This window comes from Papio anubis, chromosome 16 (assembly GCF_008728515.1).
Source record: "Papio anubis isolate 15944 chromosome 16, Panubis1.0, whole genome shotgun sequence".
In the NCBI taxonomy this organism is placed as follows: domain Eukaryota; kingdom Metazoa; phylum Chordata; class Mammalia; order Primates; family Cercopithecidae; genus Papio; species Papio anubis.
Window position 1 is genome coordinate 63,596,272 of NC_044991.1, and position 13,670 is coordinate 63,609,941.

A 13,670-nucleotide genomic window follows, 5' to 3' on the forward strand; every position below is an offset into this window, starting at 1 on the left:
GCCATCACAGCATCCACTGCACATCCATCTGCAGAGCCATTCTCATTCCTCTGCCCCCAGATGAGAACTAGCCCCTGCTCTCAGGAAAGTTACGGGCACATGGACTCCTGTTTTTTTTGTTTGTTTTGGTTTGGGTTTTTTTGTTGTTTTTTTTTTGAGAGAGTCTTGCTCTGTCACTCAGGCTGGAGTGCAGTGGCACAATCTCAGCTCACTGCAGCCTCCACCTCCCAGATTCAAGCGATTCTCCTGCCTCTACCTCCCAAGTGGTTGGGATTACAGGTGCAAGCCACCACGTCTGGCTAACTGTTGTATTTTTAATAGAGATGGGGTTTCGCCATATTGGCCAGGGTGGTCTCGAACTCCTGACCTCAAGTAATCCACCCGCCTCAGCCTCCCAAAGTGCTGGGATTACAGGCGTGAGCCACCACGCCCGGCCTTACACTCCTTTTCTTTATGACGCTCACAGGCCAGGGGATGCTGGAGGAAGGGAGGCCATCAGTGCTAATGAGGAAGGAAAGAGTGAGTAAGTGGCCAGTCCTGGAAGAGGAGAAAAACACTACTGAAACCCCACAGGGACAGAATGGGAGAAAATATTTACAAACCATATATCTGTTAAGGGTTCAATATCTAGAGTATATATAAAGAATTCCTAGAGCTCAACAACAAAAATGACAAACAACCCAATTATAAAATGGGCAAAGGACTTAAATAGACATTTCTCCAAAGAAGATATACAAACAGCCAATAAGCACATGAAAAGATGCTCAACATCGTTAGTCATCGGGAAAATGCAAATCAAAGCCACAATGAGATACCAGTTCACACCTACTAGGATGACTATAATTTTTTTAAAAAGGAAATAAGTTCTGGCAAGATCTGGGAAAATTGGAACCCCTGTACGTCGCTGGTGGGAACGTCACATGGTGCAGCTGCTATGGAAAACAGTTTGGTGGTTCCGCAAAAAGTTAAACATAGAGGCCGGGCACAGTGGCTCACGCCTGTAATCCCAGCACTTTGGGAGGCCGAGGCGGGTGGATGACGAGGTCAGGCGTTCAAGAATAGCCTGGCCAAATGGCGAAACCCCGTCTCTACTAAAAATACAAAAAATAGCCGGGTGCAGTGATGGGCACCTATAATCCCAGCTACTCAGGTTGCTGAGGCAGAAGAATGGCTTGAACCCAGGAGGCGGAGGTTGCAGTGAGCCAAAATCGTGCCTTCGCACTCCAGCCTGAGCGACAAGAGCAAGACTCCATCTCAAAAAAAAAAAAAAAAAAAGTTAAACATAGAATTACTATGTGATCCAGCAATTCCACTTGGATATTAACCCAAAAGAATTGAAAAGAATTGAAAACAGAGACTGAAACAGATACTTGGATGCCATTGTTTGTAGCAATATTATTCACAATAGCCAAAAGGTAGAAATAACCGAAGTGTCCAGCCATAAAACGGAATGAAGTTCTGACACATGCTACAACATGGGTGAACTTAGAAAACAAACATTATGCTACATGAAATAGGTCAGGCACAAAATGACAAATGTTATATGATTCCACATATTGGGAATATTTAGCATAGGCAAATTCAGAGAGACAGAAAGTAGGTTATATATTACCAGGGGCCGCCAGGCATGGGGCTCATGCCTGTAATCCCAGCACTTTGGGAGGCCAAGGCAGGCATTTCACTTGAAGCCAAGAGTTTGAGACCAGCCTGGCCAACATGGTGAAACGCATTTTCTACTAAAAATACAAAAATTAGCTGGGTATGGTGGCATGTGCTTCTAATCCCAGCTACTTGGGAGGCTGAGGCATGACAATCGCTTGAACCCAGGAGGCAGAGGTTGCAGTGAGCCAAGAGCACCACCACACTCCAGCCTGGGTGACAGAGTGAGACTCTGAGACTCTGTCTCAAAAAAAATAAAGAAAATAAAATAAAAGAAATTACCAGGGGCTAGGAGAAGGAGGAGAAAAGAAGTTTTTGCTTAATGGGTACAGAGTTTCTGTTTGGGGTGATGGAAAGGTTTTGGAAATAGATAGTGGTGATGGTTACACAACATTGTGAGTGTCCATAATGCCACTGAATTGCACACTTAAAGATGGTTCAAATGACAAATTTTATGTTACATGTATTTTACTACAATAAAAGTAAAACCTATGGGAAATAGGAAAATTTATAGATACAGATGGTATCTATGGACTGTGGTTGTCAGAAGCTGGGAAGAGCGGAAAATAGGGAATGACTGCTTATTGAGGATGGGGTTTGCTTTTGGGGTTATGAAAATGTTTCAGGGCTGGGCATGGTGGCTCACACCTGTAATCCCAACACTGTGGGAGGCTGAGGCAGGAGCATTGCTTGAGCCCAGACCAGCCTGGGCAACATAGTGAGACTCCTGTCTGTACCAAAAAAAAAAAAAAGTTTTTTCTAATTAGCTGGGCATGTACCTGTTGTCTCAGCTACTCAAGAAGCTGAGGTGGGAGGACACTTGAGCCCAGGAGGTCAAAGCTGTGGTAAGCCATGATCACACCACTGCACTCCAGCCTGGGCAACAGAACGAGACCCTGTCTCGAAAGAAAGAGACTGGGTGCAGTGGCTCATGCCTGTAATCCCAACACTTTGGGAGGCCGAGACGGGTGGATCACAAAGTCAGGAGTTAGAGACCAGCCTGGCCAACATACTGAAACCCCATCTCTACTAAAAAGTACAAAAATTAGCTGGATGTGGTGGCATGAACCTGTAGTCCCAGCTACTCGGGAGGCTGAGGCAGGAGAATTGGTTGAACCCAGGAGGCAGAGGTTGCAGTGAACTGAGACCACGCCGTTGCACTCCAACCTGGGTGACAGAGTGAGACTCCATCAAAAGAAAGAAGAGAGAGAGAGGAAAGGAAAGGAAAGGAAAGGAGAAAGGAAAGGAGAAAAGAAAGGAAATATTTCAGAACTAGATGGAGGTAGTGATTACACAGCATTGTGAATTTACTAAATGTCACTAAATTGTACACTTTAAAATGACTAATTTTATGTTTCATTAATTTCTCCTCAATTTTTTTTAAAAAAGGACAAAAGGGCCAGGAGCAGTGGCTCACGCCTGTAATCCCACCACTTTGGGAAGCCGAGGCAGGCAGATCACGAGGTCAGGAGATCAAGACCATCCTGGCTAACATGGTGAAACCCTGTCTCTACTAAAAGTAAAAAAAATTAGCCAGGCGTGGTGGCGGGTGCCTGTAGTCCCAGCTACTTGGGAGGCTGAGGCAGGAGAATGGCATGAACCCAGGAGGCAGAGCTTGCAGTGAGCCAAGATCGCGCCACTGCACTCCAGCCTGGGCAATACAGCGAGACTCTGTCTCAAAAAAAAGAAAAAAGGACAAAAGGATGGGCACGGTGGCTTACACCTGTTATCCCAGCATTTTGGGAGGCCAAGGTGGGTGGATCACAGGAAGTCAGGAGTTCGAGACCAGCCTGGTCAACATGGTGAAAACCTGTTGCTACTACAAATACAAAAATTAGCGGGGCGTGGTGTTGCATACCTGTAATCCCAGCTACTAGGAAGGCTGAGGCACGAGAATCACTGGAACCCAGGAGGCAGAGGTTGCAGTGAGCTGAGACCGCCCCATTGCACTCCAGCCTGGGCGACAAGAGCAAGACACTGTGTCAAAAAATAAAAATAAGGCCAGGCGCGGTGGCTCACGCCTGTAATCTCAACACTTTGGGAGGCCAAGGCGGGTGGATCACGAGGTCAGGAGATTGAGACCATCCTGGCTAAGACGGTGAAACCCCGTCTCTACTAAAAATACAAAAAATTAGCTGGGCATGGTGGCGGGTGCCTGTAATCCCAGCTACTCGGGAGGCTGAGGCAGGAGAATGGCGTGAACCTAGGAAGCAGAGCTTGCAGTGAGCCAAGATCGCGCCACTGCACCCAGCCTGGGCGACAGAGCGAGACTCCATCTCAAAAAATATAATAAAGTAAATTAAAAAATAAAAATAAGGGAAAAAATTGGAAAAATAAAATCCATGATATGCAGCTAATAGGTACTCAGGAAAATATATAACTTTTCTGTGACACATTTATTAGAGTATAAGGAGATCAGAAAACAAATGAACTAAACTTACAACTCAAAAAGATGGAAAAGGTATTAGAATAAGAGAATGTGCTGAACCCAGCTTTAGCAGGGATGAGGGAGGGAGGCATCTTCCAAGGGGAGGGTTGAACCTCTAGGACTGTACTGTCAACCTGGCAGTCACTTGCCACATGTGCTATTTAAATTAATTAAATGCTTTTTTTTTTTGAGACAGAGTCTTGCTCTGTCGCCAGGCTGGATTTGCAGTGGTGCGATCTCGGCACACTGCAACCTCTGCCATTCTCCTGCCTCAGCCTCCCGAGTAGCTGGGACTACAGGCGCCCACCACCATGCCCAGCTAATTTTTTTGTATTTTTAGTAGAGAAGGGGTTTCACCATGTTGGCCAGGATGGTCTCGATCTCTTGACCTTGTGATCCGCCCGCCTCGGCCTCCCAAAGTGCTAGGATTACAGGCGTGAGCCACCGTGCCTGGCCTAAACTTTTTAAAATACTAAAAATTCAGTTTCCCAGTTGCACTAGCTGCATGTCAAGTGCTCTGTGGCCCAGTGGCTACCATATTGGACAGCACAGATCTAGGGGAAGATGGACAAGAAACAAGAAAACAAGTAAACACATGAGAGTTTCCCAGAGCAGTGAGAGCTATGAAGAAGTCCTGAAGGGTGTGAGCTTGGCTAGCAGGTAGACAGCAAGAGATGGGGACAAGGCTGGAGAAGCTGGTGGAGACTGGGCCATGCCAGGCCAGATGGACATCCACTCTTTGCTGAGGCCGCGCCTGGTACTGTCCCATCCTCCTCACCCTCTGCCCCTCAGCTGCTGGATCCAGCCCCCACATTGTCCCCTTTCTTTGCACATCCTCCAGTTCAGCAGGGCCAGTGGGCTGGGTGGGGCCTGCATTAAGAGTCAAGAAGACCTGGGTTCCAGGCCTGGTTCTGTGCGACTTTGTGCTGTCTGATTCCCAGACTGGTGCACTTTGAATCATAGGATGTTCTAGTGGTCACAGTCTAAAACGGATTGCAGAGCTGCATTCTCTCTGAAAGCTCTAGGGGAGAATCCATCACTTTTTTTGAGACACAGTCTCACTTTGTTGCCCAGGCTGGTCTCAAACTCCTGGCCTCAAGCAATCCTCCTGCCTTGGCCTCCCAAAATGCTGGGATTACAGGTGTAAGCCACCGTGCCCAGCCACCTCTGCCGGCTTCTGAAGCCTGCCTGCATTCTTTGGCTCATGTCTCCACATCACTCTGATCTCTGCTTCTGTCAGCGCATCTCCTCTGACTCTGACCTTCCTGCCTGTTTATTTATTTATGTATTTATTTTTGAGACAGAGTCTCACTCTGTTGCCCAGGATGGAGTGCAATGACACAATCTTGGCTCACTGCAACCTCCACCTCCAGGTTCAAGTGATTTTCCTGTCTCAGCCTCCTAAGTAGCTGGGATTACAGGCGCACGCCACCACACCCAGTAATTTTTGTATTTTTAGTAGAAACGAGGTTTCACTATGTTGGCCAGGCTGGTCTCAAACTGCTGACCTCAAGTGATCTGCCTCGCCTTGGCCTCCAAAAGTGCTGGGATTACGTAAAGGTGTGAGCCACCATGCCTGGCCCATGCCTGTTTCTTTTCTTTTCTTTTTTTTTTTTTTTTTTTTTTTTGAGACAGAGTCTCATTCTGTCACCCAGGCTGGAGTGCAGTGGCACGACCTCAGCTCACTGCAAACTCTGCCTGCTGGATTCAAGTGATTCTCCAGCAGCCTCAGCCTCCCAAGTAGCTGGCATTACAAGCACATGCCACCACACCCAGCTAAGTTTTTGTATTTTTAATAGAGACGGGGTTTCACTGTGTTGGCCAGGGTGGTCTCAAACTCCCAATCTCAAGTGATCCACCTACCTTGGCCTCTGAAAGTGCTGAGATTACAGGTGTGAGCCACCATGCCCAGCCCATGCCTGTTTCTTATAGGAACCGTGTGATTAGCTTGTGCCCATCCAGATAATTCATGATAGTCTCACCGTCTCAAGATTCTTAATCACATTTGCAAAATAACCACACCTGCCAAGTTCCTTTTGACAGGGTTGTGGGCATATTTGGGGACCATTATTCTGCCCTCCATGCTTGATGTCAGCCAGAGCTTTTGTGCTATGACCTGACCCAGCCCCTCCGAGAGCCCTCCCTCTACAACCCTTGTCCTCACTTGCTCTGCTTCAGCCACACTGACTCTTTGCCAATCCTCAGCACACCAGGCTCAGGCCAGACCAAGTCTTGGGACTCCCACGTACAGGGCCGGTCGGGGCCGGGGGGCTTAGAAACCTCGCCAACCTTTCTGCTCCATGGCAGACAGGAAGACTGAGGCCCAGGCCCAGAAAAGGGAAGGGACTTACCTAAGTTTTGGACTAGTAGTTCCAGGATGGCCCCATTTTACAGCAGGGGAAACTGAGGCACAGCAACTGCACCTAAGTGCCACCCTCTTGTGAGCCCTTGCCTTGTCCTGAGGATGTGCCCCCGTTATTGACTCTGAGAGCTCTATTCTAGGCTATCATTGCTTCATCTCAATTGGAAATGATGGGCCTATGGGCTTGTTGGCCTCTTTGGTGTCTGAAGCCCTCAGCACCTGCCCAGCAGTCACACTTGGTAGACATTGGGTGAAGGGCAGAGCAGGTTTTTGCAGAGGGCTTACATTTGACATACGAATTCCTCTGTTTTTTTTTTTTTTTTTTTTTTTTTGAGACGGAGTCTCGCTCTGTCGCCCAGGCTGGAGTGCGGTGGCGCGATCTCGGCTCACTGCAAGCTCCGCCTCCCAGGTTCCCGCCATTCTCCTGGCTCAGCCTCCCGAGTAGCTGGGACTACAGGCGCCCACAACCGCGCCCGGCTAATTTTTTTGTATTTTTAGTAGAGACGGGGTTTCACCGTGGTCTCGATCTCCTGACCTTGTGATCCGCCCGCCTCGGCCTCCCAAAGTGCTGGGATTACAGGCGTGAGCCACCGCGCCCGGCAGGAATTCCTCTGTTAAACAGTTGGACGGTACTGCCCTCATACCTGGAATAGATGGGCCTTGCCCTGGGTCCTGCTTTTTGGAAGGCCTCTCTAGCCAGGCACAGTGGCCCTCAGGTATAACCCCAGCACTTTGGGAGACCAAGGCTGGAGGATCGCTTGATCCCAGGTGGCCAAGGCTGCAGTGAGCCGTGACCTTATCGCGGAAAAAAAAAAAAAAAAAGCCAGTCACGGTGGCTCATGCCTGTAATCTTAGCACTTTGGGAGGCCAAGGCGGGCAGATCACTTGAGGTCAGGAGTTCGAGACCAGCCTGGCCAACATGGTGAAGCCCTGTCTCTACTAAAAATACAAAAATTAGCCATGCATGGTGGTGTGCGCCTGTAATCCCAGCTACTGGGCAGGCTGAGGCAGGAGAATCACTTGAACCTGGGAGACGGAGGTTGCAGTGAGCCGAGATCGCACTACTACACTCCAGCCTGGGTAACAGAGTGACTCTGTCTCTAAAAAAAAAAAAAGAAAATCCTCTCTGGACCTCTAAAAGCCCGTGTTTTTCCCCATAAGGCAAGGAGAGTTCAGGAGTCCTGGGGACATGCCCACCAGCAGACTGTATTCCCCCATAGACCACCCTGGATACTGGGCACCCTGGGATTCCCTGCTAAAATGACCCAAGCCTGCCTCCAGGGCCAGCACAGGGTCCTCCCATGGGAGGTGGACCCTGCCACAGGGACCATCCTGGGGTTCCAGGATGACTGTTTGGGGGCCTGTGGACAGAGCTAGGAGATGTGGGCTGGGGTATTTGCATCCATGTGGCCCCTCGGGGTGAGGGACAGAGTCAGAAACGGAAAGAGAGTGGAGGATGGGCAGCCCACCACTCATATTCCATCATGGAATTCAGAGGAGACCCAGAACTCTGAGTCGGAGCCTGGCTTTCCAGGTTGTTTTGAAGATACAGTCCTCAAGCTAGAAGAATGGAAGATGTTGTGTTTGTCTGATAGTCGGTAGCTTGAGTTGTAACTTTTATTTACACACAGAGTACGTGGGCCTCAGTGTGTACTCCTGTCTTCAGGCCCACAACATGGAGGACTGGCTTCAGAGATCCTCCCAGCCTGGCGATCTGGATCTGACCTTCCTGGCACCCCTCCCCCAAATCCAGCTGACCAGCTGACCGCTTTCTGTCTTCTCTCCCCAGGATAGCTGCCGCCCGGGAGAGGCGACCCGGGCGCCCTGCTAGGGTGACGGCCCCTGCCCTCGGCCCGGGATCATGAAAGGCCTCGGTGACAGCCGCCCCCGCCACCTCTCCGACAGCCTAGACCCACCCCACGAGCCCCTGTTTGCAGGGACCGACCGCAACCCCTACCTGCTGTCGCCCACGGAGGCCTTCGCCCGCGAGGCCCGCTTCCCTGGGCAGAACACCCTGCCGGGGGATGGCCTCTTTCCCCTCAACAACCAGCTGCCCCCGCCCAGCAGCACCTTTCCCCGCATCCACTACAACTCCCACTTCGAGGTGCCAGAGGAGAGCCCCTTCCCCAGCCATGCTCAGGCCACCAAGATCAACCGGCTGCCCGCCAACCTCCTGGACCAGTTTGAGAAGCAGCTGCCCATCCATCGTGATGGCTTCAGCACCCTCCAGTTCCCCCGTGGTGAGGCCAAGGCCCGTGGTGAGAGCCCTGGCCGCATCCGCCACCTGGTCCACTCAGTCCAGCGGCTTTTCTTCACCAAGGCACCCTCACTGGAGGGCACAGCGGGCAAGGTCGGTGGCAATGGCAGCAAGAAGGGTGGCATGGAGGACGGCAAGGGCCGGAGGGCCAAAAGCAAGGAGCGGGCCAAGGCTGGGGAGCCCAAACGGCGCAGCCGCTCCAACATCTCAGGCTGGTGGAGCTCCGATGACAACTTGGACGGCGAGGCCGGCGCCTTCCGCAGCAGTGGCCCAGCCTCCGGGCTGATGACACTAGGCCGCCAGGCAGAACGCAGCCAGCCACGCTACTTCATGCACGCCTACAACACCATCAGTGGGCACATGCTCAAAGCCACCAAGAACAACACTACCGAGCTGACCGCCCCACCACCCCCGCCCGCACCCCCAGCCACCTGCCCCAGCCTTGGGGTGGGCACTGACACCAACTACGTCAAACGAGGCTCCTGGTCCACTCTGACACTCAGCCACGCCCACGAGGTCTGCCAGAAGACCTCGGCCACCTTGGATAAGAGCCTGCTCAAGTCCAAATCCTGCCACCAGGGTCTAGCCTACCATTACCTGCAGGTGGGTCTCTGCCAGGGTCAGGGGTGGGGTGAGGGCTCTGGGAACGACACCAGTTTTGAGGCCTAGCTGTACCACAGATTCACTTGGCAAGTCACTTCATTCTGGGCCTCTGTGGCTCAACTATAAAATGGGTGGCCCAGTGGTACCTGCTAATCAGGGAGTCCTTCCACTGGTCATGCTCTCAAAAGAGATTAATTAGGGCCTTTCTGAGCCCAGCCCTGAGCAGGGACTAAAATATGTTCCTGCCCTTTAGAAGACAAATCTGGAAGTTGTGCCATCCCAACCCCCTCACAGAACCAATTGCATGGCCTTCTAATTGCCAGCCTCTGCCTGCCATCCCTATCAGACTGATAGCTGTTTGAGGACAGGGATCACATCTGATGCAGCCATGTGTCCCCAAGGCCCAGGACGGGGTCTGGCATGCAGGAAGTGCTCAGGAAATGTAAGTGAGGGAGGGGTAGATGGACAGATGGACAGTTAAATGAACAGAATCAGAAATAAAGAAGACACAGTCCCAAAGATTAGGATACTGGGAAAGACATGAACGGTCATGTCAGTGTCAGCAGAGTGTCATGGGGATCAGTACCGAGAACTGCAGGGACCCAGGGGGTCCTAACCCAGCTTGGGGGAATAGCCGCCTTCTTTCAAATGCTCACACTGATTCAGGCACTTGCTGTGCACCAAGGCCACATGGCTTGAAAGTGGCAGAAGGCTGAGACATCACTGTGGCTGCACATTTCCAAGTGGCTCTCAAGGCAGGTAGAGCAAGGGGCTGTGAACTGAATGGCTCCCCAGGGCAAAACCAGGCTGTGGGTGGAAATTACAGAAAGCAGATTTTAGGTGGAAGGAGGCGCTTCTGTAGGTAGTGAGCGCCTCATCTCAGGGGGAATGCAAGTGCAGGCCTGGCCAGCCCTTGGGAACTCTAATGAGTCTTTTGTGTTTTTTTAGACAGTTTCATTTTTGTTGCCCAGGCTGGAATGCAGTGGCGCCATCTCAGCTCACTGCAATCTCTGCCTCCCGGGTTCAAGCAATTCTCCTGCCTCAGCCTCCCAAGTAGCTGGGATTACAGGCACCTACCACCATGCCTCGTTAATTTTTTGTATGTTTAATAGAAACGGGATTTCATCATGTTGGCCAGGCTGGTTTTGAACTCCTAACCTCCAGTCTGCCTCAGACTCCCAAAGTGCAGGGATTACAGGACTGAGCCACTGCGCCCAGGCTTTTTTTTTTTTTTTTTTTCCCCGAGATGGAGTTTCAAACTTACCACCCAGTCTGGAGTACAATGGCGCGATCCTGGCTCACTGCAACCTCCGCCTCCCGAGTTCCAGTGATTCTCCTTCCTCAGCCTCCCGAGTAGCTGGGATTATAGGTGCGAGCCACCACGCCTGGCCAATTTTTGTATTTTTAGTGGAGATGAGGTTTCATCATGTTGGCCAGGCTAGTCTCGAATTCCTGACCTCAGGTGAGGACCTGCCTCAGCCTCCCAAAGTGCTGGGATTACAGACGTGAGTCACCACGCCCAGCCATGAGATGCATTTTGAACGAGATGATCTTTGGGGTCTAACAAAGCCCTGACTTCTTATCATCTTGTATGAAATACCAGAAACAGTGAGACATTTTCTTTTTCAATAGGAGGAAACTGAAATCTAGGCAGTATTTGATATATTTAGGGCTCTTGTGGTTCTGAAACTGCTTCCTTGGTTTAGAAGCATTAGGGAGGGCGATGTGTGACCGGGCTTCCTCTCAAAATGGTATGGTTGGGTCTGATCATGTAACAATGCCGCAGAAACACCATGAGAGGGTGGCCCTGTGGGCCCTGGAGTCTGTGCTACCTGCTTGGGTGACAGGAGGTGAGTGGGTGGCTTAGCAACAGTTTCTGAGCAGTGATATACAAGGCCACGTTCCCAAGGGACACTGGGGATAGTGGGGCTGGACTAGCAAGTGGCTTGTAGGCAGAATGCACTGGTCCTAGGCTGGGCAGTCTGCTGAGGGTTTATGGGAAGGCTGGGTGGGGCAGGAGTGGGAGTCCTAGACGTTACCTTTCCTTTGTGGAAAGTGAGCCTCTGGCATGGAGGGCATGGAGAAGGGTGCCATACCTGTGTGGGCATGGCCCTTGGGCAGTGTGCGTATGTGTATGTGATAGAGAGTGGGCATGCCGTGTACACTCAGTATGTGGGCTTGGACATCTTTGGTGACATGTGTAGCCTGGTGAGGTGTACGCTGTGTGCATGTGGAGGCGGGAACAATGCAAGGTGGATACACGTTGTGTGTCCACAGTGCAGTAGTTACTGGTGCAAATGTCCAGAGGGAGGGTAGTGGGAAGGTGAGTGTGCTCTGTGTATATGTTGCATACTTGTGGAGGGGTTGCCGTGACGAAGTGGCTGCTGGTGTGTGTCCTTGGTGAGGTGTGTGGTACACTGGGGGTAGTCACTGAGGGGCATGGGGCGTATGCTTGTTCTGTACATATTGAGATATGTGTATAGGATGAGGCATGTTCACTCTGTGCACAGGCTGTGTGTGAGTGCTGAGATGTGTGCATTTTTCATTACACAGTGACCGTCCACTCTGTTTCCGTAACAGTGTAAATGAAATGGCCAGGAATGTAGCCTGTGTGCACTGCCCTGGGGCAGCCAGCAGAGCCTGGCCTCAGAAGGACAGGGGAGGTCCCCTCAGTTGGTTACTGCTACCATAACCACTGGGGACTGGGGGACCAGGGCTGCCCTCACAGCCGTGACCTCACCTGCCCTATCACAGCCCCATTCCGTGGACGGATTCCCTGAAGTTCAGATGGGAAAACAGCCCTTTTTCCAGCTCACCATGTGGCTACCTGAACCGGGGAAGCACTCTGCTCTCTGTACCTCAGTTTTCCCACCTTGGGACAGAGAATATCCATTGACTCTGGGACCCCATCCCCCCTCCATGCTGATGTGCCAGGGTCCTCTGATTCCCCATTCTAGGCTCAGGTTCTGGATCCAGGTCTAGGGCCTCTTTCTGCAAGTGCCTTGCGTCCCTCAGGCCTGGTGTTCTCATCTGTGCAGTGGGATCATAAGCATCCCCTGAGACAGCCAGAGTGAAGTGACTGTGGGGCCAAGCAGAGATGGCTGCAGTGGAGGCCACCGTGACCACAGGGCCTAGGGCATTGCTTCTGGGGCAAACCCAGCCTGGGATCCATGGAGAAATCCGAGGCTGGAGAGACTCTGGAACCCGGGTATTCCTCCCAGCCCAGGGCTCTGCTCTGCTGCCCCTTGGTTTCAAAAGCGGGAAACCCAGCACGTGAGCCCGAACTCTGCAGGGAATGAGGGAGATTCAGGTCCCAGAGATGGAGGTTCTCGCCATCTGCTCATTTTCTGCGGTGGCCCCACTGAGTCCTGTGCCCCATCCCCAGGTACCCGGCGGCGGCGGCGAGTGGAGCACGACGCTGCTGTCCCCACGCGAGACGGATGCCGCGGCCGAGGGCCCCATCCCGTGCCGGCGCATGCGCAGCGGCAGCTACATCAAGGCCATGGGCGACGAGGACAGCGACGAGTCCGGCGGCAGCCCCAAGCCCTCACCCAAGACCGCGGCGCGGCGCCAGAGCTATCTGAGGGCCACGCAGCAGTCGCTGGGAGAGCAGAGCAACCCCCGCAGGTAGGCGCGCAGCTCCACCCCTAGGGTCCCGCCCACAGGCAAACCCCGCCCACTACGAGTCCTGATCCCTGGGAGGACTCTCCCATTAAAATAAGCCCCGCCCGCGTGGTAGCCCCGCCCCCTTTGAGCCCCGCCCCCTTATGAGTCCTGCTCCCTGAGAGAACCCCCTCATTAAAATAAGGCCCGCCCGGCCCGCTGGCTCACGCCTGTAATCCCAGAACTTTGGGAGGTCGAGGCGGGTGGATCACTTGAGGTCAAGAGTTGGCCAACATGGGGAAACCCCGTCTCTACTAAAAATACAAAAATTAGCTGGGCTGGCGGCAGGCGCCTGTAATCCCAGATACTTGGGAGACTGAGGTAGGAGAATCGCTTAAACCCGGGAGGCGGAGGTTGCAGTGAGCCGAGATCGCGTCACTGCACTCCAACCTGGGCGACTGAGCTAGACTCCGTATCAAAAAAAAAAAAAAAAGGAAGAAAGAAAGAAAAAGAAAAGCCCCGCCCGCGTGGAAGCCCCTCCCAGAGGCTTTTCTCGCTCCTTCGGGTGAGCCCCGCCCACTTGTAAGCCCTCCCGGGGAAAACCTCTTTCGGTAAGTACAAGTCCCGCTCACCCGCAAGCCTCCTCCCCTAGGTGAACCCCTCATAGGTATGCCCCACCCCGGGAGCCTCGCCTTCCTCCCATTCGGTTGTCCCCCGGAGATCCCAGCCCACAGATGAATCCTGTCCCTCAGCTTCAG

The 13,670-nt window shown here is 52.3% G+C and overlaps 1 protein-coding gene across 6 annotated transcripts in view; it reads left to right on the forward strand.

The window, feature by feature from the left end:
* Window positions 1–13,670, forward strand: part of DLGAP4 (DLG associated protein 4) — a 228,625-nt gene that overhangs the window by 118,973 nt on the left and 95,982 nt on the right. For all 6 annotated transcript variants that reach the window (XM_021921088.2, XM_031656729.1, XM_021921087.2 and 3 more), the window contains 2 exons: window positions 8,239–9,309; window positions 12,695–12,936. In XM_021921088.2, coding sequence (XP_021776780.1) covers window positions 8,311–9,309; window positions 12,695–12,936 — 1,241 coding nt within the window. In that variant the 5' untranslated portion in view covers window positions 8,239–8,310. The remainder of the gene's footprint in view (window positions 1–8,238; window positions 9,310–12,694; window positions 12,937–13,670) is intronic.